Here is a 25,552-nt window from a genome sequence, read left to right on the forward strand (position 1 = left end):
TATATATATATATATATATATATATATATATATATATATATATATATATATATATATATATATATATATATATATATATATATATATGTATATACATATATATATATATATATGTATATACATATATATGTATATATATATATATATATATATATATATATATATATGTATATACATATGTATATACATATATATGTATATATATATATATATATATATATATATATATGTATATACATATATATATATATATATATATATATATATATATATATATACATATATATGTATATATATGTATATACATATATATGTATATATATGTATATACATATATATGTATATATATGTATATACATATATATGTATATATATGTATATACATATATATGTATATATATGTATATACATATATATGTATATATATGTATATACATATATATGTATATATATGTATATACATATATATGTATATATATGTATATACATATATATGTATATATATGTATATATACATATATATGTATATATATGTATATATACATATATGTAGCCACCTTCTTGACCCAGGACAGCACTACCTCCTCCAGGCACTTGATGTAGGCTTCTGTGTTGAGTCTGAACCTTTGTGGGAAGATGAATGGAGGCATAACGTCGCCATCACTATTGATCACTCCAAACACAATGATGTTGACTGGATGTTTGATTTTTTATCACTCGTGGTACATGCTTTGGGGACATGGCAAGTCCTGTGATTGACACTCAAACACTCTGAAATGTTCGTATTGGAGCTTCCAGAACAAATACCAAGTTGTACAGCATGTCATTTCCAAATTTCTTGCAGAGTGAATTGTGTGATGATGCTGTTTTTCTCAAAGACAGTACCCAACTGACCCTACTTTAGTGTGTTATCAACAAAATCAAAAACAAATAATGCATATGCTTGAAATTAAAAATATAAAATGGCGACAATTTACCCATTGCAACCTATATATATATATATATATATATATATATATATATATATATATATATATATATATATATACAAGGGTTGGACAGAATAATGGAAACACCTAGCATCATAACATCATAATTTTGAAATATCTATAAAACTGTCAAAAGCTTGTTTATTTTTATGTGTTTTGATTTATCATTAATGTTACTTAATATGTTTTGCAAAAATTGCTGTTTCTTCTCAGATATCATCAGAAAAAGATAATTAAAATTCATTAAAATGACAGATCTATCGGACTTCCAAAGAGGTCAAATTGTTGGTGCTTGTATGGCAGGTGCTAGTGTAACGAAAACAGCTGAAATCTTTGATGTATCAAAAGATACTGTCTTGAAAGTAATAACAGCCTTTGAGAAAGAGGGGAAAAACCTCCTCGTCTAAACAAAACTCTGGAAGAAAGCCAAAACTTTCAGATAGGGACCGTTGGACTCATACGCAAATTGTTAGAAAGGATCACAAAAATACAGCTCCTAAAATTATTGCAGAACTTTATGACCACCTCGAGAACCTAGTTTCCGCAAAAACTGTTCACTGGGAGCTGCAGAAAGCCTGATTTCATGGTAGGATGCAATAAAAAAAAACCACTACTTTCAAAAACAAATGTTGCAAAGCATTTAGAGTGGAGTAAAAACCTACAGAATTGGTCCCTAGAGCTGTGGAAGAATGTTATTTTCTCGGACGAGTCATCCTTTACCCTATTTCCGATCACCAGCAGAGTATATGTGTGGAGACAGCCAAAAGAAGCATTTGACCCAGACTGTTTTCTTCCAACTGTTAAACATAGAGGAGGATCTGTGATGATCTGGTGGGCTATGTCTTAGAAATTCACTGGCCCAATGGTTTTCCTTCATGGCAGAATTAATAGTCAAGACTATTTAAGCATTTTATCTGATCAAATTCATCCTATGGTTGTGGAACTGTTTCCAGAGGGAAACGCAATCTTTCAGGATGATAATACACCAATTCACACAGCTAAAATTGTTACTGAATGGCACAAGGACCATTCTAGTGAAGTTCAACATCTTATCTGGCCACCACGGTCCCCAGATCTCAATATTATTGAATGTTTATGGTGCATTTTAGTAAAAGAACTGGAGACTGTTTTAGCTGAAGAATGGACAAAAATTCCTTTGGAAACAATTCAAACTTTGTACGAGGCTATATATTGTAGAATTCAAGCTGGAATTACTGCCAAAGGCAGTCCTACCTCATATTAAAATAAATTTGTTTGAAATTTTAAGGTGTTTCCATTATTTTGTCCAACCTCTGTGTATATATATATATATATATATATATATATATATATATATATATATATGTATATATATATATATATATATACACACACACACATACATGAATGTTTGTATGTATGTGTGTGTGCATGTATGTGTCTTGTCTTGACATCAGGTCAATTGTAAATAAGTGTCAGTTATACAAGCAATGTTGTTCATTTCCAGCATTCTGGGAAAGCATGTTTGGCCATAGGGAAATATTACCTGGATTGGAAACAGGTTAGGTGAAAGTTGGCATCAGGAAGAGTATCCAGTTGTAGAAAATCTGCCCCAATAAACTACATATGATTCATGCAAGCATGGAAAAGAAGACATTAAAACGATGATAATAATGGTGATTAACCCACAAATGTTTAAGCTTTAACATCATGCACATCAATGTCACCTGTCTGGGTCGTCTTTACTAAGTACTAAGTGATGAAATAGCAATAATAGGAACTGCCTGTAGGTTAGTAATTTTGCTGAAGCTGCAGCTGTAATGCTGTCCTAGATATGTGAGCAGCACTGTCATGTGAGTCTTTTAGCTTGGTAGAATGTCAGCAAGTGATTAGAATTGAAGTATTTTTGTGGCTTTGAAGAGAAAGTTTTGTTTTTATGCATAAAGTTTTGGCAGTGTTTAATATATGTGAGGTCACGATGACCAAGTTTCAGAGATTGTGAGACGTAACCTCTGTAACAAGTTAGATGACTTTAATTTTATGTCATCTGGTTTAAGAAAGGTGTGGGGGGACTGTGTGTAAAGAAGGCATGGGGGTAGTGTGTAAGGAGGGTGTAGGAGTCCACATGTAAGGAGGATGTGTGGCCTATGTGTAAGGGAAGGTGTGGGGTGAGTTCTATGTGTAAGGGATGTGTGTAGGGTTTCATGTGTAAGGAGGGCATGGGAGTCTAGGTGTCAGAGAAGGTGTGGGGCCCCCAATGCATAAGGAGGGCATGGGAGTTCAGGTGTCAGAGAAGATGTGGGAACCCCATGTGTAAGGAGGTTATGGGGGCCCAAATGTCAAAGGTGTAGGGCTCATATGTAAGAGAAGCTGTAGGGTCTGATGGGGGAGGGGTCCATGTGTAAGGAGTGTGTGATACAAAGTTTCCTTGATAAAGTGTTTTGGTGATGTTCAGAGAAGCTAGGCTGTTGTATCCTCTGTTGATAGTATCTTCTCTTGGAATCAGTGCATATTAGGCTAAACATACTCTCCACATTGTTTGTGAATGATTTCTGTGTACAGAATATTGTGATGAAGTGAAGGAGAGTATCAGTATAATCTGTATAGGAGTTTGTCAGAAGTGTTACAAGTGGAATCATATTGAATTTTGAAGTGCATCAGAGTTGATTGATGAAATATATAAATATATTTTAATAGAGTGGCCTGATAAAAGACAAAACAGAAAACAAAAACAAGGCAAAAAAACAAAACAATTCTGGTATAAGAAATAAAAATAAGGTGTGTCAAGAGTCCATTGGCAAGAAGTTCTTATGCCAGTACCAATTGAAGGTTTTGTTGCTGTTTAGGCCCAGGTCAGTTCTGAATAAGCAAACTAGGATGAACACAGTTCAACTGTAACCATCTTCTCTTGTTATTCATATGTAGAGCTACATTATCTCATGTGTTCTTGCCTATTTAAGATAGGAAACTGATTTGAAGCAGAATTAGCTGCTATGTCTTCCTGGTCAAACAGCCATAGAGAGGCACCTTTGAAGACCTTGTTGATTTGAAAACTTTTGCCAAAATTCTTAAGAGCAAGAGATAACTGGTAGATGACAAGAAAAAATAGTGATGGCCTACAGAGACCATAGTGATGGTCTGTAGAAACAATAGTAATGTTCCATAGCAGTGGTTCTCAACCATTTCTTATCTATGAACCCCTTTGATTACTATTTTACACTGATGAGTTTTGAACTTGGAATATAAAGGTTGTGTGATATATACACACACACTGCATTTCAAATTATTAATGATATAACATTTTTTAATTCTATTTAAAAATTACTCGTTGAAATTATATGAAATTTTCACAGAATGGTGGCAACAGTTATATGCGTGTGTTCTGTAAAAACCATGAGGTTCTATAAAACAACACAGAAACTATGGCCATTTACCAAATTTACATAAACTTTCACTGTTTCAAATTATTAGCAAGGTGTAATTAAAACTCATGTAAACAAGAAAATACCAATTTATTTGATGTACATGTTGAAATGAACACATTCTGTCATAAACATGGAAGAAATAGAAATGAATAAACAGTGTTCAAAAATGATAGGTGAGCTTGCTAGTAAGGGATACATGAGCCTTTGTTTGAAATAAGTTGGAAAAGGCACTGGTCCATGGAATATGTTAATTTCTGGATCTTCTCAGATGTTATACTATGACATACATCCACTATTGCTTGCCTGCCACAGTTCATCCTTGCTCCTAAATTGGCATCCATTCTGGTAAGCTCGTCGCTTTAGAATACTCCATAAGTTTTCTATTGGGTTTAAGATGGGGGAACAGGTAGGCCACTGCATCTTCCAAGGGCCATGGAAGCCTAAATTGTTGCAGATAGTCTGTAGTTTTCTTCACTGAATATGAAGGCACATTATCTTGCATGAATATTATGGTTGTCTTGGAGGTGACCCTTTGCTTTTTTTTAACCAAGTTTCAAGGTGCTCCCTCAGAAAATCCATGTAAGCATCCACAGTCATTTTAACACTCTCAGCCACTTTCCAACGACCAATTATAATACCTCCAATAATATCTGCCCAAGTTATGATACCTCCCCTTTTTGTTGGCGTCTTAAGCATTGATGACGATCTTGTACATTTACAACCCATCCCTTGCTCCTACCATCAGGTCCATCAAGGGTAGCACGAGTTTCGTCTGTAAACAAAACTTTTGCAAAGTTGATCTTCTGCCCATTTCAGACGATTTTGTTTAAAGGTGGCCTTTTAACTGATGCCACTGGTTTACAGACCTTTTTTAGGAGATGACATTGGGTAGTTTTGGATACAGTTGTTTGGCTGATGTGCTTAAAAAGTTCTCCACTTGTAAGACCTGGGTTCTTTATAGCTTCACACTTAATTTGTAACTGAGAACATCGAGAAACAGCCCCCAACTGAACCTTGTCTGCTCTGTTACATATCTTCGTAGGAGGTGTAACAAGTTTTGTCAGTTTGGTGATATCTTACAATTATTTTAGATATTTTCTATGTTGATTTACCTTTGGCAAGTTCAGAAGTAATAACAGATTTCTCTGAAGCAGTTACGTCACATTTGCATCCTGTAATTACATGATTATAAGACCACTTTTTAATAATTTGAAACACTGAAAGTTCATAGAAATTATGCAAATGGCCATGGTTTGTTTACACTTGCACAAAACTTCATGTTTTTTACACACCATGCACATATAATTTTTGCCATCATTCTGTGGCAATTTCATTGAATTCCAACTTGTAGTTTTTAAATAAGATTTTTAAATGTTACATCATTAATAATTTGAAATGCAGTGTGTGTGTGTATATATACTGACTTGGTAAACATCCACAAAATTATTAACCATCGTGCCAACAACCACCTTGAACACCTTTTTGAGCTCCATGTGTCTAACACACATGCCTACAAAGTCAGAAAACAGCACAGCTCCCATGACTTACAGAAACATTTTTTCACACTGAAACATGGAACAAACTACCTGCATCAGTTGTTAGTTGCTGAGATATTGCACCCTTTAAAACCTCCATGCTTCCTGAAATTCGCCAACACTACACCTGATATCCCCCCTTCCATAAGCATGCACACATGTATATCATGATTCGTACACTGTTCACTTTCCTGACTTTTGTACATAATTCTGTGTGTTGTACATGCACCTTTGATGAGTTGTAGTGCACCTGAACACTATAATAATTTCATTATTATATATATATATATATATATATATATATATATAGTCAATAAAAAAAACATATATCAGAAAGAAGCACACTCTAAAGAATAGAGCAGTAATTATTGCAACAAAAATTTTTATATCTTGGACATAGAGTTATCCAAGGTTTCACATCCACAAAGCAAAACCTTGTGGACAGCTTGTCAGACTATATAAATACAAATATAAAATATCTACATTGTAGATGTGAAGAAATGCTCAGAATTCAAGGAATACGTTCTTAAAAAAAAACGTTCATGAAGACGGGTTATCTCCCCTGAGTCAGTGGGGTGAAAAAAATCACCCTTATAGACCCGAAGTGGCCTAACTAGCAAACGGGGAGATCCAATTTCCCAGTATGTAGCGCTTGAAGCGGATACATTTAATGCACCAGGTTTCTTATAGTCCTTAAAAATTTTGGCTCCCTCTGCGATGCAGATCTTGAAACAGCTACTTCCATTAATATCTCCTCCAAGTCACTGGTCCTGGATAGGTTATTATTTCTAAGTACAGCGTTTGTATTGGTGGTAACATACATTGTGGGCCTGGTTACTCTATCTGTATCTATGGGTTGTTTATTATCTATGGTGGTGGTACCAGGGTCTTTTGGTGACACTCTCTGTGTGTAAGTATACATATATATATATATATATATATGTAGAGAGAGAGAGAGAGCAATATATTTTGCCCACTACTCCACTAAGTTCTGTTGATGTCCCCATTTGTAAATGTTGTCTGCAGTTTCTTGTGGTGGTTTTGTAGTTCAAGGTTTTCTCTTCTGCTTCAAATAATAACTGCATAAAACAGTTTCAACAACTCAATAAAAGTATAAGTTTTTCCAAGTTATTAATGTTTCAAGAAAATTATATTGTGTTTGATTTAAAAAAAAATTTTTTTACTTATTTTTTATATTAAAAATAAAATATCTTCAAAACTTTCCTGTCTTTCAGAACCAAAAAGATTTCATTCATTCTGTGAAAGATAAGTAATATCCTTTTTGTTATAAATCACATCTTCAGTATTCTGTTGATTGTAGTCTAGAAAATGGTAAACTGTTTTGTTTTTGTTTTTATGGTTTAGTCAATGTTGGTGGGTGTGGAGTACCACCTATGACCCTTTTTGGGGTCTCTGAAAATTGGAGATCTGGGTTCAGTACTTTGTAACAGAGTAGACTCTGCTAAAGGTATCCAAGAGAAAGGGGTTGGGTTTAAACTGGATGACTATATACCAACTAAGAGATAGATGGATTTATAAACAGAGAGAGAGAGACTGATATAGATAGATATAGGTAGGTAAATAGAATGCATCATGGGAAACAAAATATTACAACACTTCCTAGTTTTTTAGTGAAGTAAATGTTGTGACATTTGATGTGTAAATGATGAGTTCAATATTGTAAGAATCAAGGTTCTTGGAAAAACAATCTGTCACAAGTTTTGATTCCCAGTTGTGGGCAACTTACTTTTATTTACACCACTTCATATCTTTGAAAAAAGTTTGACAATTTCATTCTTCTGTTGTAAATTGGTAGTGTTGCAAGAATCATCAGGGATATAAGTGAATTAAAATTACTATAATTGTAAATAATATCTGTGTTGTGGACTTGGTTTATAAAGGTGTTATCTTTCTATTACAGATCTTATAACTGGGAAAGGTATGGGGAAACATGCTCCATTGAACACATTGCTACATCCACCATTTGTCAGTATTTGTTCAGATTGTTTTGGGTAACTCTCTGAGCTGTGTCCCAGTCAGTCTCTATCTCCTTGAGATAACTTCCTCATCTGCAATGACCATGTGACATGTTGCTGACCAACATGAGCCATTACCCCAGTTGGGTCCTCAGAGAAGAGAATGCAATATGTTGGATCCAACTTGGAAAATTAAGCAATATGACCAAACAGTCTGAATTCACACACTTGAATCATGATGCATCCCAGTTTCCGATTAAAGTCATTGGTTGGATACAAAATTCAACCAATCATCATCATTGTTTAATGTCCGCTTTCCATGCTAGCATGGGTTGGACGATTTGACTGAGGACTGGTGAACCGGATGGCTGCACCAGGCTCCAATCTGATCTGGCAGAGTTTCTACAGCTGGATGCCCTTCCTAACACCAACCACGTGTAGTGGGTGCTTTTATGTGCCACCGGCACGAGGGCCAGACATGCGGTACTGGCAATGGCCTTGCTCAAAATAGTGTTTTTTACATGCCACCTGCACAGGAGCCAGTCCAGTGGCACTGGCAACGACCTCGCTCGAATCAATTATGGTAATCCATAATCCTGCAAAGCATTCTGGTACCAAAGAAAAGTTAAATTTTTATTCAAGTGGCTTTTAAAATTTGTGAATTCATTGTTCTTAGTGATTATGTAAACATGGTCTTAATGTCTTTGTAGACATGATTCTTAACATTTATATAAACGTCTCTTGATGTCATGGTTCTTAATGTCTCTGTAGAATATGGTCCTTAATTTCACATTCATTTAACAAATTCAGCTTGTATCACAAGAGTTGTGTTGCACCATCTAGTAATTCAACCAGCTGAAAAACTGGAAATCTTTTCCATCCTATATTTAAGTGGTTACTAGACATTGCATGCAGTTGTAAATTATATAGTTTATGTAATATCTTACATTCTCCAGAACTATTAAGCCAAATTTTTATGAGAAAATGTCAAGAGGTTTTGAGAACATGAAATTTAGTCTGAGACAGTTGTTATCTGCAAAATTTGATTTAATTAGAGCTTAGCTTTTCTTCTGGCCACCAGTAATTATATATCGGGAATTGTGTTAAAGAGAAAGGAGAGGAAAAAATGCAAAAACTTGTCAGATGTTAAATGATACATAGATAATAATTTTTAGTTTCCAGGAAAATATTACTTCCTTAACTTGTCACTCATTCCTCAAAACTGTTACATCCACAAACACGGAAATCCAAAAGTGAGTATAAACTATTTTGTGACTAATAAATTTATAAGTTTTGATCTCTGCTATTGAAATTAGCTTTGTAAAAAAGGTTTTTCTTTTGAATTTAATGTTTTCTTGGACCCTTAAAACATGTATAAACACATGGATGACTTAAATTTAAACAAACATCGTATTTCAAATGTTATAATAATAATAATAATAGTAATAATAAAATAATGAAATTATTGTGTATAGTACTCAGGTGCACTACAACTCATCGAAGGTGCATGTAGAATACATAGAATTATGTCCAAAAGTCAGGAAAGTGAACAATGTATGAGTCATGATATACATGTGTGTATGCATATGGAGGACAGGGATATCAGGTGTAGTGTTGAATTTCAGGAATCATGGAGGTTTTAAAGGATGCAATGTCTCGGCAACTAACAACTGATGCAGATAGTTTGTTCTATGCTTCAGCAACTCTGAGTGCAAAAAAATGTTTCTGAAAGTCATGGGACCTGTATTGTTTTCTGACTTTGTAGGCATGCCCACATGTGTTAGACACATGGAGCTCAAAAAGGTGCTCAAGGTGGTTGTTGGCATGATGGTTAATAATTTTGTGGGTGTTTACCAAGTCAGTTGCCAGATGTTGGAGCTTCAATGTATCTATACCCAGGGAAGCAAGGTGTTCAGAGTATGGTAGATGCCTGGTGGAAGGTATTTGCTTGGTTGCATGTCTCTGAACAGTTTCCAGGAGGTCAATGTCCTGAGCATGATAGGGGTTCCAGACTGGTGATGCAAATTCCAAGTGTGTCCACCCCATAGCCATATACAGCCTTAAATAGATAGCTGGAGAGCAGCTGACAAAGGTCTTGCTGAGTGATGCCAAGACACCTTTGGCTTTCTTGACAATTTTAGAGATGTGCTTTGTCCAGTGCAAATCACTGTTGACAGTAATGCCCAGGTCATATTCACAAGAAGACTTTTTGATATTAGTGTTGTGGAGAGAGTATGTGGACGCTGGGTTTTTCTCCCCAAAATGCCTGGTGGTATACTTGTCGACAGCCAGCTTGAGTTGTCAGTCTGTGATCCATTGTTGCATTATATTTGTACATCATTATCATCATCATCAAGACTTTAATGTCTAATTATTTATAGCTGCTTCAATGCATTATAACTGCATAAACAATTATGTAAGTAGGTATGTGAAAGCAATGTTGTGAATTGAACATTTAGATCAGCTCAAATATGTCTGGAATATATTTGATTTGTAAAAAAGCCATTTTCTCTTAAGTTTGCCATGGAGAAAATTGTAGCTTTAGGTAATAGGTGTCAAAACACCAACATTTCAAGCTGTTTGGTTATCATCAACATAGTGTGCTACAAGAGAGACAACTCTAAAATGATTCTTGAAAGTCATGGCTTTCTTATAGAAAACCAATATAATTATGGACTGACTACTTGTGACACTGGCTAGTCTCAAATAAAATATGTAGTAGGCACATGAAAGCAGTGTTGTAAATTAAATATTTAGATCAGTTCAGCTATGTTTGGGACATAACTACAATTGTTATATTATAAACTATTTTTGTTAGGGTTTGAATTCAATTTTTGTTATGAATTTCTCATACAAATCTATAAAAACTGCTTATATGATGTGTATAGCCTAGTGGTTAGGGTGTTGACTCACAGGCATAAAGTTACGGGTTCGATTCTTGGACAGGACAGCACATTATGTCATTATGAAGTAAGGTACTTCATTTTATGTTGCTCCTGTCTACTCAGCTGAAGTGACTACCAGATATAATAATTGTGACTATCAGTTCAGTTGTTTGCAGTAATTATAATTAGTGACTGAACTCTTTCTTAATTTAGACAGAAAACAAACTTCTCAATGCATCTGTTTTGATAATATGTGCAGGTATGCCAGTGTGGTTAAGAAGCTTGCTTTTCAATCACATAGTTTCAGGTTCAGTCTTACTCCGTGGCATTTTGGGCATGTGTCTTCTACTATAACCCTGAGCCAACCAATGCTTTGTGAGTGAATTTGGTCGATGGAAACTTGTGTGGAAGTCTGTTGAATATATATATATGTGTGTATGTCTAAGTGGTGTTGGTTTATGTCTCTGTAACTTTGTAGTTCAGCAAAAGAGACTGATAGAATATACCAAGCTTAAAAAATAAATACTGGGGTTAACCTGTTCAATTAAAACCCTTCAAGGCAGTACCACAGCATGGCTGCAGTCCAATGACTAAAGCAAAGTAAAAGATAGAAGGTAAACTATTGCAGATCACTGAATGCATTGTCATCATACAAAACTTTGGAATGGAGTTGGTTCCCTGTTTTATTATAAATTGATGTTGGAAACTGAAAAAGTTTGAATCAGATAATGATGATGAAAGATGATGGTGGGAGTTTGAGATTACACAATATTCATGCTTTTCTTGTGGATGAAATCAGAATGAAGTTTTCAATAGATGGGAGCTCATTTCTCTATGACATTCAAAAATATTTATGATAAATATTGATTTTCTTTTTCTTTTAATTCTTTCTCTTCAGAAGTTGATAGCATGGAACGCTCACTGGATATTAGTGAAATGAATGTTCTTGAGAGACCACTGGACATTGGAGAAATTGATGCCAAGCTGGAGCAATTGCAACAACAATTATTGAAAAGTGGTATATAATAATAACAACTTGAACAATTTAAACTCTCTTCTGAAATTTAGATCTTTTACATGTTAGTTGTATTTTAAAATTTATAATTCATGCTTGTTATTATTATTAAGGCAGTGAGCTGGCAGAATCATTAGTGCGTCAGACAAAATGCTTAGCAGCATTTCTTCCGGCACTTTATGTTCTGAGTTCAAATTCTGCAGAAGCGGACGTTACCTTTCATCCTTTTTGAATCAATAAAATAAGTACCAGTTGAGCACTGGGGTTGATGTAATCGACTAACCTCTTCTCCCTAAAATTGCTGGCCTTGTGCCAAAATTTGAAGCCATTATTTATTATTATTGGGTTTTTATGTTATACACAATAAACAGTGAAATTAAACATGAATTTTTTTTTGCAGTAATTATGAAATACATTATTATACTGTCTAAAAAGATGAGGAAATGAATGTGTGTGTGGGTATTTGTCTAACCCATGCTGGCATGGATTGGACTATTTGAAGTAGTATGTTGTGGTTGGACACCTTGTCTATTGCCAAACCATATCAGTTTGACAAAAAATAGGATTTATAATTCCACTGGTCTTCAGAAGTGCAGAGCAACCGTTTCTAATGTCATTAAGGAATGTAAGCATCATATCACCATTTTATTCAGGCAATGAGAATGAAACTCTGGAATGCCAACATTTGTGCACATGCATACACACACAGTATACAAGCATTATAAAAATATTCAAATCTATAATCCTTACTCCAACAAAGTAGATTCTGTTTTGCTTATGGCTCATTGATGAGCCTTTACCTTTCAGCATTTAAACCGACCATATCTACCCAAAATATTCTGCCTGTTTTATGTCCAAACTGGCCTGATCTGGCTTCTCACAATGTCACTCTAAAAATAAATGACATCATTGAAATCTTGAAGCTACAAGATAATGCATGATTAATTCAAAACAATATGTATAAATAAGCATTGCATTAGACATTTTTATTCACTCTCAAACTTATCTTTTGAGTATTTTATTCTAAGTAGTCATAGTTTCTTTTTGAACTTGTCACCCTCTGGACTATATGAACATTATACATATAGTTATAGGTGTGGTATGGTTAAGTCTGGATAAGATTTCTTTGAAGACATAACCAATGAATCAGAAATATAATTCTAGAAACAAGGGCTGTTATTCTTGTATGCCGTTCTAGCTCTATAAGAAAACAGTCCTCTAGCATTAAAGGAAGTATTTAGTTAATTAAATTTTTTGCGTTTTTTTTTCTATATTTTCTCATTGTCTCACAGCAAGTATAATATTTATTCTGTTGATATTTTATATACATATGAAACACTGGAAAAGTTTACTTTTCATTTTTCTCTTACTTTTAACGAGTCAAGTATATGATTACATCGTGGTTGTGATCACTTTGATAGATATGATATCTGGAATATTGTGTATGAAAGATAAGGATAGTTGCATAAACAAGTGCTGATCACTTAAAGTGGGGGGAAGTTGTGGAAGAGGGAGACCCAGGAAGATATGGGGTGAAGTATTGAAGGCTGATCTCAAAATGCTGAACCTTACAAAGGAGCTGACAGAGGATCGAGATATGTAGTGCACTGCTGTACTTGACCAACTCTCAACAATAGAATTGAGATCCTAAAACCAAGGTGACACATAAAAAGGACATATTAAGTATCATTGGTTACAACTAGAATACCTTTAATCATAGGGTCTGTCCAGTCAGGATTGACTAAACAACAACAAAGTACATTTTGGGTAGTTGTTAAAATATTTAATGGCAACTATTCTTCAAGCATTATTAAACAGAAAAACAATGATTTTAATGAAAATAAATGATTTATTGTCAGTCTGTATGCATGCATAATCATAGTTCTATACAACACCTTCATCAAAGTCAATAGTAAATTATTATCACAGAATCCATTCCAGTGTAGAGAAGAAAAAACACTTTGAAATTAATTAAACAGAAACTACAAAACTACAAAATAATACAACTGTTTATATTTTTTCATAGAAGTTCTTTTTATGATGTAAACGCTCAAACTTTATTCTTCTGAAACATCAAATATGATAATTATAAACACTTTGTAGACGTTGCCAGAGCAAAAGATGGCACGAGTGTTGCAATGAGATTTCATTTTTTTAAAAATTCCTCCTTGCATATGTAAATATCTTATGGATGGATGGATGGCTGGATGGATGAATAAAGGTATAGTGATTGTATTATATGCTTATATTATGCAAATAGTTATCTATTTCAGTAGTTTCTGCTTAATGAAGATATATTAAAAAATAAAACATTAATGGTTGGTTGAAAGAGTATTTTGTGACATTGATCTTTGATTCATTTGTAGAAGACATTTAAAAAAATTGATTAAATCGAGAGGTGTTGAGTGACACAGTTCTAACCAGTGTGTACTTTTCCATGATACACTGCATGGTTCAAGACAAATGTAGTGATGCGTGAGATGAGAAAGTAAGACTTCCAGAAGATGGTCTAACACTGGCTCAGGTAAAGGTAGGAGTCGAACAACCACTTTATTAAGGTAGTCTATTGTGGCATGGGGACTCTGTAAATAGAAATAAAAATAATAAATTTTTGTTGTTGTATTCATAAATATCTGAGCAGCATCGAAGTCAGAAAATATTCTGGTATGGTCCAAGCATAAATTACACTGTGTGACACGATTTTTGTCCTTGGTTAGCAACTGTGATTTCCTATTTGCTTACCCCTAGAAAGTATGAAAAATGGCTTATATTTCCTTCAAACTTTGCTTTTGTTACATTTATTCAAACTCCAAAGAATCCCTCTCAACACATGGCTATGATGCTCCCCTACTACTCCTGCTCATGATCAGAGATGCACATATTGCCAGCCACAAAAGGACATACTCAAGTGGTTATGGTCAAGCAATTGACTAGCAAATATGTGGTATTGAGCAGAATATTTGCTATAATGACATTTCTGCTTCAGCAACTCAGCATTAAATCTGTTTGAAATGTAATGAAAAATAGGTTGGTTTCAAAACATTGATTGTCCAGGGAATGAAAGCAAAGTTTGAAGGAAATAGTAGTCATTTGCTTTATTTTCTAGATAGAAGCAAATAGGAAATAGCACTTACTGACCAAAGACAAAAATAAAAATTTTGTGACAGTGTGTATAAGTTCACATGCTCTCTCTTATGGTCACAACTATTACAAGTAGAAATTCTTTTATTCATTTAATAGCTTCAGTCGCAGGACTGCAGTCATTGTCTTTGACAGTTTTAATCAATTATATCAACTTTAGTAAAGCATATATTTTATAAATAATTATCTTATTTTTAGAGACATTAAATATGAATACACTATACACATACATATGAAAGGATTCTGTACAGTTTCCATTTACAAAATCATCAACACTTGCCCACGGAGCCACACAGACAATGATAGTAACATGTAAAGGCCAACATTAGTTGATATTACTAAATCTACAATAATGGTTAATGCCTTCGTTTTGAAGTTAAGAAACTACAAAGGGAAGTTATAAAATGAACTCTCAGTCATTGACGTATGACAAATGCTGTGTATTCCAGCCATCTGTAATCTGGATTCAAATTCAACTGATGTCAATTTTACTTTTTCGTCATTTTAGGGTTGATAAAGAGAAAAAAAACATACCAATCTGAAGTTTAATTTCTAATAAAGATGTCTGGTCATGTCATAATAATTGTAATGTAATCAATGCCAGAAAGTCAGTAGAAGAAATATACATTGAGGTTATGTCTGTTAGTAACAAAAACATGTATAAAGTGTGATGTAATGGAATTAAGACATAAGAGCTGATTTGTAGAATATCTGGAAAAGGTTGAAGAGAAATGAAATAAGCACAATGTTATTGACTTATATAAAATAAAACAAAACTGTAGCCATGAGATGAGAGACCAGCTTGATATCAAAGGTGTATGCAGGAGAGACAACTCCAGTTGTATAGATATGTAATGTGAAAAGATGATGAATGTTGAGTGAAAAAGTGCTGATATCAGATGTCTGTGACCAGATTTCAGGATGATATGACAAAAGATTTGAGAGAAAAGAAGATATGCTGTGTCATACATCCAGCCAGCCTATATTTGCACGGAAAAGAACAATGACAAACTGTTGTGCATATTAACTTTTATAGCAGTGCATGTCTGATTAACTAACCTTTTAGCATTCAGATTACTTTGTCAAACTTAATGCTTATTTATTCACATTGTTTTGCATTAATTATGCATTATCTCGTAGCTTTAATATTTCAATGATGTGATTGTATTTTTGACAACACAGGGTATGTGTGAGAGGCCAGTTCAAACATAAAACAGGTAGAATATTTGGGCTGAATATGGCCAGTTTAAATGCTAATGGGTTAATATTGGATCATATCAGTGAAAATATGTCTATAGCTATCTCTGACTATTTGTACATATCGATAAACAAGACCTAGACGAATATTCAGACATATTATGACACCTCAAATGTCTGGAATGTGCGTTTGTCAATTATATCAACTTCAAAACACAACTGGTAATTATTTTATTGACCTGGAAAGATAAAAGGTTAACCTTGGCAAGCTTTTAGGTCAACATAAAGGTATGTAATTAAACACCACAATGTAATTAGTCTGTTACTCTACTGATTTACCTAATCGATTTATTGAGAATTTATTTATTTGTATGATCAACAAGTATGCTCCTATAGTCTGGAAATAATCAAAGTATAAATAAGAATCTATAAATGTTTATACAATTTTCATAAGAAATGGTAACTGCAGCAAATGTTTTTAATATCATTGAACAAAAAGGCAATGAGCTTGCAGAATTGTTAGTGCTCAGAAAAAATGCTTTGCAGCATTTCTTTCTGAGTTTAAATACCACTGATATCAACTTTGCCTTTCATCCATTTCGGTTTGATAAAATAAAGTATCAGTCAAGTTACTAGGGTTGATGCAATTGACCAACACCAATCCCTTAAAATTGCTGGCCTTGTGCCAAAATTTGAAACATTATTTAACAAAATTTAACTTCCGTAAATGTTCTAGAATACTTAGCTTCATGAAATATGGTTTTGTATTAGAGTGAAAGAAAGCAAGAAGATAACAGGGATCCTGATTCCAAAAGGTAACAAACTGAACAAAGAAATATCGCTTGGCCTTACCTTTTCAAGAGTGCTGAGACCAAGAAATGGATCATCACTATATGTCAGTAAGGTTTTCGAATCTCTATAACGAAGAATTGGTTCCTTAAAAAAAAAAAGACAAGATTGAAAACTAAATTTTCAAAAGTACCAATATATGTTAGTTTGTATAATTTTAAAAGAATCTTCTCTACTGTGATCTAACAAATAAATTTTAAATTATTACCATATGCCTTGTAAGACTAAGTATGTGAAGAAATTAAATAACAGTAATAAAAGAATGGATTATATCATAGGACAGGTGATATCTTTGTCTTATATTCTTTAAAAAAAACTTTATGATACTAAAACCTTTTAAAACTATTATAACTATTGCAACCTACTCACAACATGCCATCTCTCTCTCATCCTTCTCCTGTCTACTGTATCACCATTACTGTTCTGATGATCCACACTGTCAGTCAGCTCCTACTCCCCACTACTTCTAACTCCTGTGTCATTAGTCATCTACCATTCACAGCATTTTGCCCTTCAGCCTTAAGTATTTTTTTACAGTGGCTGCCTATCTCCTCTCCCCTCTTCCCATCTCATACTCTCTTGCAACCCCCATCCATTCACATTCTTAGTCCCTCTCTCCCAGTCTTACTCACATTGTACTTTAGAGGTCCACCCTGACATCATCACTATTTCCATCTCTTCTCAGCTCCACCTGGTCGTTCCTACCCTCTCATCTAAAATGTGAGAAGTTATGTGGTTCCTCTACAACAAGAAACATGTTCTGCTCTGGCTCATACTTTTACCCCTTTTCTCCTAATGTAAAGCTGCCCCCTCATAGTTCAAAGTCTTGTAAGCTGTATGATGACCTCATTAGTGCTGGTGGTATGAAAACAAAAAAGCACCCAGTACATGCCATAAAGTGGTTGGTATTAGGAAGGGCATCTTGCCACGGAAACCATGTCAAAGTAAACACTAGAGCATGATGCATTCCTGGGTCCCAGCAGATTCTGTCAAACTGTCCAACCCATGCCAGCATGGAACAAGGATGTTAAATGATGTTGATGATATATGTAGATTATGTAAGATAATTATGATAGACATGTATTATTGCAAGACTTAAATGAATCTAACTAACAGATACTGAATATTTGCAGCATAGTAATAGTAAAAATGTTAAGTTTATAATCCATTCGATGTCTCTTCACAAAAACCATGAGCTTTCCCATAATTATCTATGGAAATCTAAAATAAAATTCATCATCATCATCATCGTTTAACGTCCGCTTTCCATGCTAGCATGGGTTGAACGATTTGACTGAGGACTGGTAAACCAGATGGCTACACCAGGCTCCAATCTAATTTGGCAGAGTTTCTACAGCTGGATGCCCTTCCTAACGCCAGTGGGTGTAAAATAATTACTTACATTAGCATAGAATTTTATAGAAAGAAAACAGGATATTATGAGTGTTATACCTTTGCAAAAGGCATGTAAAAAAAACAGGAGTATATATTAAAATAAGTAAGAATTTAAACAGAACAAGATCTCATGTCTTGTATAAGTAATTACTGATTACATGAAACAGTGCCCCAGTATGACTGGAATGCACAATGATTTGAACCAAGAAGAGAGTTTAAAATAAAGAATAAAACAGCTCTTCAGTTACAAGAGGATTAACCATATCAGTTTACATTATTTCATTACTGCAGCTGGGCTGTAATTACCCCACAGGCTTTACAGACAACTGAAATTGTTTGTAAGAATTCCCAAATATTTATTTAGATATATTAACGACAGTGCCTCTGCATGGCCACAACTTTAGACTGGAATACATAGAGGAATGTCTCGTATCACATAAATACTTTTTATGTTCCAGATATGCATCTAAGCCATCATAGACACCCTCATATCATCATCATCATCGTTTAACATCTGCTTTCCATGCTAACATGGGTTGGACGATTTGACTGAGGACTGGCAAACCAGATGGCTGCACCAGGCTCCAATCTGATCTGGCTGAGTCTCTACAGCTGGATGCCCTTCCTAACGCCAACCACACCAAGAGTGTAGTGGGTGCTTTTACATGTCACCAGCATGAGGGCCAGTCTGGCGGTACTATATATATATATATATATATATATATATATATATATATATATATATATATATAGACACACACACACACTTTATTTGAGGATTAACAAAGCAACCAATGGTTTCATATGGAAGAGAACTCCACAATTATTCAAGCAAGTCATTCAGGAATGTTGGTACTTGTCTCCATTTTCGATCGGAGACTACACCTAAAAGGGACATTCTCAAGTGGTTTGCTTGAAAAATTGTGGAGATCTCTTGCACATTAATCCATTGGTTGCCTTGTTAATCCAGGAATAAAGAATATTTATCCACTAATGCAGTGTTGGGGACTAATTCTCACTGTTCAATACTAACATATATATACACACACACACACATATAGATAGATAGATATATAAATCATCATAAAATTCCTGATAGGTATATCTAAACCATCACAGTCACTGTCATATGAGAAACAAGTCCAGTGTCCTGCAAGAACCTCTGATATCAATTGGGCATTAAGTTTATTGACAACATATCTTCAAATGATACAAAAAAAAAAAAACGATCTAATTTTTTGGGCTTTAAAACTGTACAGTTTTCAACATTGATGAAACAAAGATGATATCTGTCTGCATTAGAAACATTTATGATACTGAAAACCAGTGGAAATTCAATCAAATCATATATATTTATATAAGCATGTATGTAAACAAAATAAGACAAACCTGTAGCCTGTTTAACCATTCCCACATAAGTGCAACCAGTACTTCTGGGTTTGATTCTGTGAGGATCAATTTCCATCCATTATTGCTGTTGTTTAGTTCTTGCTGGAATGACATTTTTACATGACAATGTGTATGACATAACACAAGTTTCAAAAAATAATCTGAAGATTAACTTATGTAGTAGTAGTCCATAAAGTTTTCTACTTAATAAAGTAGTTCTATAGCAATTACTTAGAAGCAAATGAAAGGAGGCATTGAATAGCTTAAAAGTTTAACACATTTTGCATAATGATCAACATATGAAGTTTTGGATGGTGATTTCAAGCAATGATATTAATTGTTTTACATAACTATGTTGGTTAAGTAACCTATCATATTTGTCGACTTACTCAACAGAGCTCTTATCTAAAGATTTTATACAATAAAAGAAATGTGCTCTTTTGGATTGAACACTAGCAATCTTTAATAAGAATTAACTTTTCAGACTTAAGCTTATTTTTAAGATAATCTATATTTATCAGAATTATACATTTTCTGGTGGCAGGTTGTTGAGTGTATTTAATATATATATAAAATAGGGTACCGAAATACCAGCTTGCTAGAAATAGGAGTCAACACTCCAAAGCCACAAATTTCTCACTATTAAGAAACATGCTCAAAACTTACTGGCCACTTTATTATTATTGTTTGCTGTGTGGTAAGAAGCTTGCTTCCCAACCACATGGTTCCAGGTTCAGTCCCACTGCATGGCACCTTGGGCAAGTGTCTTTTACTATAGCCTCAGGCTGACCAGAGCCTTGTGTGTGGATTTGGTAGACAGAAACTGAAAGAAGCCTGTCATATACATACATACATATGGTGTTGCCATCCGGTTTCACCAGTCCTCAGTCAAATCGTCCAACCCATGCTAGCATGGAAAGCGGACGTTAAACGACGATGATGACGATGATGATATATGTGTGTGTATATATTTATGTGTGTGTGTGCTTGTGTTTGTCCCCCTGCCGTCGCTTGACAACCAACGCTAGTGTGTTTATGTCCCTATAACTTAGCAGTTTGACAAAAGTGACTGATAGAGTAAGTACTAGGCTTACAAAGAATAAGTCCTGGGCTTGATTTCTTCAACTAAAACCCTTTATTGGTGCTCCGGTATGACTGCAGTCAAATGACTGAAACAAGTAAAATAAGAGAATATATATATACACACATACAGCATCTGGTGACTGGGTATGTATAAAATATATACGGTATCTGCTGGCTGGCTGTATATAATATCAAGTAGCTGAGTTGTCATCATCATTTAATGTCAATTTTCCATATTGGCATGCGTGTGTGTAGTATCTTGTTGCTGCATGTATATAATATTAGGTGGCTAGGTGTGTGTGTGTGTGTGTGTATATACATATATTACAACAAGAATTAAAATTTTGGACATAGAGTTAGCAAAAGTTTTGTATCCATAAAGCCAAAGCCTTGTAGATAGCTTGTCAGACTCTATACAAAGACATAGAATTTAAACTTTCTATGTCGTAGACGTGAAGAAACACTCAGAAATCAAGATTCAAGTCAACATATAAAAACGTTAATGAGGACGGGTTGTCTCCTCTGAATCAGAGGATAAAACAACCCTTATAGACCCGCAAAAGCCTAACCAGCAAATGGGGAGATCCAATTTTCCAGTAGGTAGCGCTTGAAGTGGACACATTTAGAAAAAACCTCTTTATGACTATTTAACGCCCAAGTTTTAGTATAGTCCTTAAGAATTTTCACTCTCTCCGCGATGCAGATTTTGTAACAGCCACTCCCATTAATATATGGGCCTAGACAATCTATTATTTTCCACCTGATATCACAAGGGGTCTCTTGATCTTTGAAGTGCCACACATAGCAGGTCAGGAATGTGACAAACCGTCTTTCTGGGACTCTGAAGTATGACTGGTGGTTGCGGAAGTGATGCTTGAAAGATGTACTGGCTGATTCAATACATTCACAGACTAGGGATGTGGCTATATTCACACTCCTGGTATATCTCTGATAGGCTCTGGGCCTGGGGATGCTGTTGGTAACACCATTGCTGACGCAGTTGATATGGCGCAATGATCTGCTGGTGTTATCACCATGATTATTACTACTGGTCATGTGATTGGTGATGTAGCTGCCGGTGTCAGTGTGGGTGTGGCTGGTCATCCCATCGGTGTTGATGATAATTGTTTGGTCATCATCTGTGATGGTGGTACTGGGAACGCCGGATACCTCCTCTGTGTCACTTGTAGTGGTGGTAACATATGGTGTGGGAATGGTCACTGTCTGTGTCTATGACAATGGTTTGTTCATTATCTGTGGCAGTGGTACTGGGGTCGTTGGTTATGTCTTCTGTGATGCTGGTCCTGGATTGGTCATCATCTCTGGCTGTGGTGATTGAGATCTGGTTAATCTGCTAATATTCCTGTTGGATGGTCATTATTGGTAATGCAGATAGCAGGTCTTCATAGATGACCCCTTCAGCCTCACATCGGCCTCCTACTGGACAGTTATTATATACCTTGCAAGAACACCCAGCCTTATATTGTGGGTACTTGTTAAAATGTTTTTTATGTTAGGTGCACAACTAAAGGAGACTTTTAGGTTGTACCATCCAACAACAATATTAGCAGATTAACCAGATCTCATGCCAGTACAATTGCCACAGCCAGAGATGATGACCAATCTGGGACCAGCATCACAGAGGACATAACCGGCAACCCCAGCACCACTGCCACAGATGATGAACAAACTATTGTCATAGACACAGATAGAATGACCAGCGCTGCACCTTATGTTACTACCAGTACTGAGTTCAAATTCCACCGAGGTTGACTTTGTGTTTCATCCTTTCGGGGTTGATGTAACTGACTTACCCACTCCCAGAAATTGCTGACCTTGTGCCAAAATTTGAAACCAATGTTTCATGTAACAAGTTCAAATCAGCATTAAGCATATTGTAAATATATTTATTCATTTAAAATGTAACAACATCCATTAGCAATAACATTTTCTCACCTTGAAACCAGTTTTTATTCTTCTTTGGGACAGGGGGAAAAAATCAGTTTCTTTAGGAGGAAAAAAATGTCTGGAGTGCCATTTTGACATTGTCCTTGTTTTTGGATGTTTTTTCCACAAAGTATTCAAGTGGCCTGAATAAATAAAAATCTGATGGTGCTTGGTCAGGCGAGTAGGGATGATGAGGTAGAGCTTCCCAATCTAACGAATGTGACCTTTATTCTAAAGGGCAGCTCATGAGGTACCCACTTTCTCTATCCACTTTCCCAATTGGCTTGAAATGATCTCATACTGTGGCCCAAGGTTTATTAACCCTCTGAGATAAGTCCTCGATACTTTGACATGGATCCTTTTGTGATATGATGTCAGACTGTTTGCTTGAAAATACATTACTTTTCAGTACCCCTAATATGTATATATACACACTTATGTATACATGTAGCACAATGGGTGTGCAGTGGTGAACTATTGTTGACTTAGTCATACGCCGAGATATTACCACTGACATAGTTTTGTGCAAAGCAACTGAAGCCTAGTAGTTAGTAGTGGGGGAAGAACACATACTATCATGAACACCTAACTTAAGAAGGAAAAAAATGAAGACATGCAAAAATGTGATGTACAACAGCAAAAGGAAATTATGCAAATGAAAATACCTTTAGAGCATCTTTTTGCAAGATGACTTCCTTTGAGAAGGTTGTGCAACACAAAGCATTTGCAATTCTATGTTTGAGATTCTTGTCACCTTGAGGGAATGTATGGAGATGGCTACCTTTTGGCAGATTATTCTTTGTATTACTGGTAATGCTTGTAGAAGTTTCAGCAGTTAAAAAAAAACCAGTCACAGGGAAATTTCCACCTGCTATGGCACCGGAGTCTTTCATCAAATTACTATCACTGCAATGCATCTTGGAATTAGCACTCCCGTCTGACTGGTTGATAGCATGATATTCCATTGCATCCATGGCCTCATTGTCACAGTTAGTGCAAGCAGAAAGTTGTGATGTATTGGAATATAAGACATGAGATCTGTCATTTTTTAATACATCATCTTGTGAATGTATTTTATCAACACTTGAAGTTGAACCTCTATATGGAATGTCTCCTATTTCCTCTTCAGAAGCTTGGGCGGAAAAACTATCAGGAATGGTGATAGTTTTATTCATTATAGACAATGCCGAAGTGCTGCCACACTGTGCAAGTTCTAAAAGGCGCTCACATACATAATAAATAATCTGTGAAGAAAGACATAAAAATTATTAAAACAGAAATTAAGGTTTGTTTTCTCTCAACATAGGCAAAAAAAAAAAAAAAAGAATATATTCTATTCTTTTACTGATTAGAATCATTGGACTGTGGTCATACAGGAGAACTGCCTGCAAGGGGTTTTTTAATTGATCACATTAACTCCAGTATATTTTTTATTGATCGCTATTGAATGACAAAAATCACCTTTTTGAGATAAAAGGTGTCTTCATACACTAGTGTACAGAAACATAGATGCTATTCTGATGAGGTCTAATAGACTGAAGCATGTCCAACATTGTCCCTTCTATGTAAACAAAGATCAGACTATTTTCATTTTTTTTTTAACCTGGAAAGAAATTTCAATGAAGAATTTTTTGTATACAACATTCAGAACATCACTGTTAAATGTAATTATCTCAATGGATGCCAATGACACATCTTACTTTTAACGACACGCACATACACACGCCAATGCCTTTTGAGTGAACTTGGTTAGATGGAAACAGTAGAAAGTCTGGGGGTTGGGTATCTGGGTGAGGATAGTTGATTTAATCAACCTAATACTTATGACAGTCACAGCTGGCCTCAGCAGGACTAACTTTCATCTTAGAAAGTATTGGCATGCTCAGACTTCACTGGTGCTGGTGCCATGTGAAAAGTATCCAGTCCACTCTGTGAAGTGGTTCACATTAGGAAGACCATTCAGCCATAAAAAACCATGCCAAAACAGACCTCGCTGGGATTGGTACCGTGCAAGAAGCAGCCAGTCCATTCTATAAAATGGTTGGCATGAAGAAGAGCACCTCTAGTTGTAATAACCATGCCAACACAGACAGGGGAGCTTGGTGCAATCCTCTGGCTTGCCAGCTCCTGTCAGTCTGTCCAACCTAAGCCAGCATGGAAGATGAATGCTAAATGATGATGATGATGATGATATGTATATAGTTGCCTCCTATAACGTTGGATAGCCATAGATAGCCCTTTAACATAACCTAACTTATTTTAGACTCTAGCCTTCTCTTTTTTTCAATAATCCCTACCATGCTACTCTTCCCCATCCTCTTACCATCCCTCATCCTTCCACTAAGAATCATCACCCTCACTTCTATTCTTCCCTAGTTAAAGGAGCTCCTTTAGGTCCTCAACCATGCAAGTTATGAGGATATAATCACTAGTGGTGGTGTCATGAAAAAGGCACCTAAATACATTCAGTAAAGTGGTTAGTGTTTCTAAGCAAGCTAATATTACCCAATGACCATGCATGTTTTCAGAAGGAAACTGGAAACAAATGACACTGCTTGTATGACAGCAACACTTGTTTACAACTATCATGGGATGTCAAGAAAGAAATGCATATGTAAAACTTCATTGAGTTTCTCTCTATCAAATCCATTTATAAGGCTTTGGTTAGTGTGGGATTATAGTAGAAGACACCTGCACAAGAAAGGTGCTACACAGTGGGAGTGAACCTGATATATCAGGCTGAGTGA

At 35.1% G+C, this 25,552-nt stretch overlaps 2 protein-coding genes across 7 annotated transcripts in view; one reads left to right on the forward strand and one right to left on the reverse strand.

Moving 5' to 3' along the window:
- The window catches only part of LOC106877348 (centrosomal protein CCDC61), a 118,054-nt gene extending 105,869 nt beyond the window's left edge, over positions 1-12,185 (forward strand). For all 5 annotated transcript variants that reach the window (XM_052970643.2, XM_052970639.2, XM_052970642.2 and 2 more), the window contains exons 14-16: positions 7,164-7,201; positions 9,114-9,157; positions 11,688-12,185. In XM_052970643.2, the coding sequence (XP_052826603.1) occupies positions 7,164-7,201; positions 9,114-9,157; positions 11,688-11,815 (210 nt within the window). In that variant the 3' untranslated portion in view covers positions 11,816-12,185. The remainder of the gene's footprint in view (positions 1-7,163; positions 7,202-9,113; positions 9,158-11,687) is intronic.
- Positions 12,186-13,633: 1,448 nt separating this feature from the next.
- Positions 13,634-25,552, reverse strand: part of LOC106867990 (protein tyrosine phosphatase domain-containing protein 1) — a 67,821-nt gene continuing 55,902 nt past the window's right edge. For both annotated transcript variants that reach the window (XM_014913076.3, XM_014913077.3), the window contains 4 exons: positions 23,471-24,049; positions 19,776-19,877; positions 16,995-17,078; positions 13,634-14,386 (listed from right to left, as the gene is read on the reverse strand). In XM_014913076.3, coding sequence (XP_014768562.1) covers positions 14,117-14,386; positions 16,995-17,078; positions 19,776-19,877; positions 23,471-24,049 — 1,035 coding nt within the window. In that variant the 3' untranslated portion in view covers positions 13,634-14,116. The remainder of the gene's footprint in view (positions 14,387-16,994; positions 17,079-19,775; positions 19,878-23,470; positions 24,050-25,552) is intronic.

The sequence above is a fragment of the Octopus bimaculoides genome, chromosome 9 (genome assembly GCF_046866305.1).
Source record: "Octopus bimaculoides isolate indiv1 chromosome 9, ASM4686630v1, whole genome shotgun sequence".
Taxonomy (NCBI): Eukaryota; Metazoa; Mollusca; class Cephalopoda; order Octopoda; family Octopodidae; genus Octopus; species Octopus bimaculoides.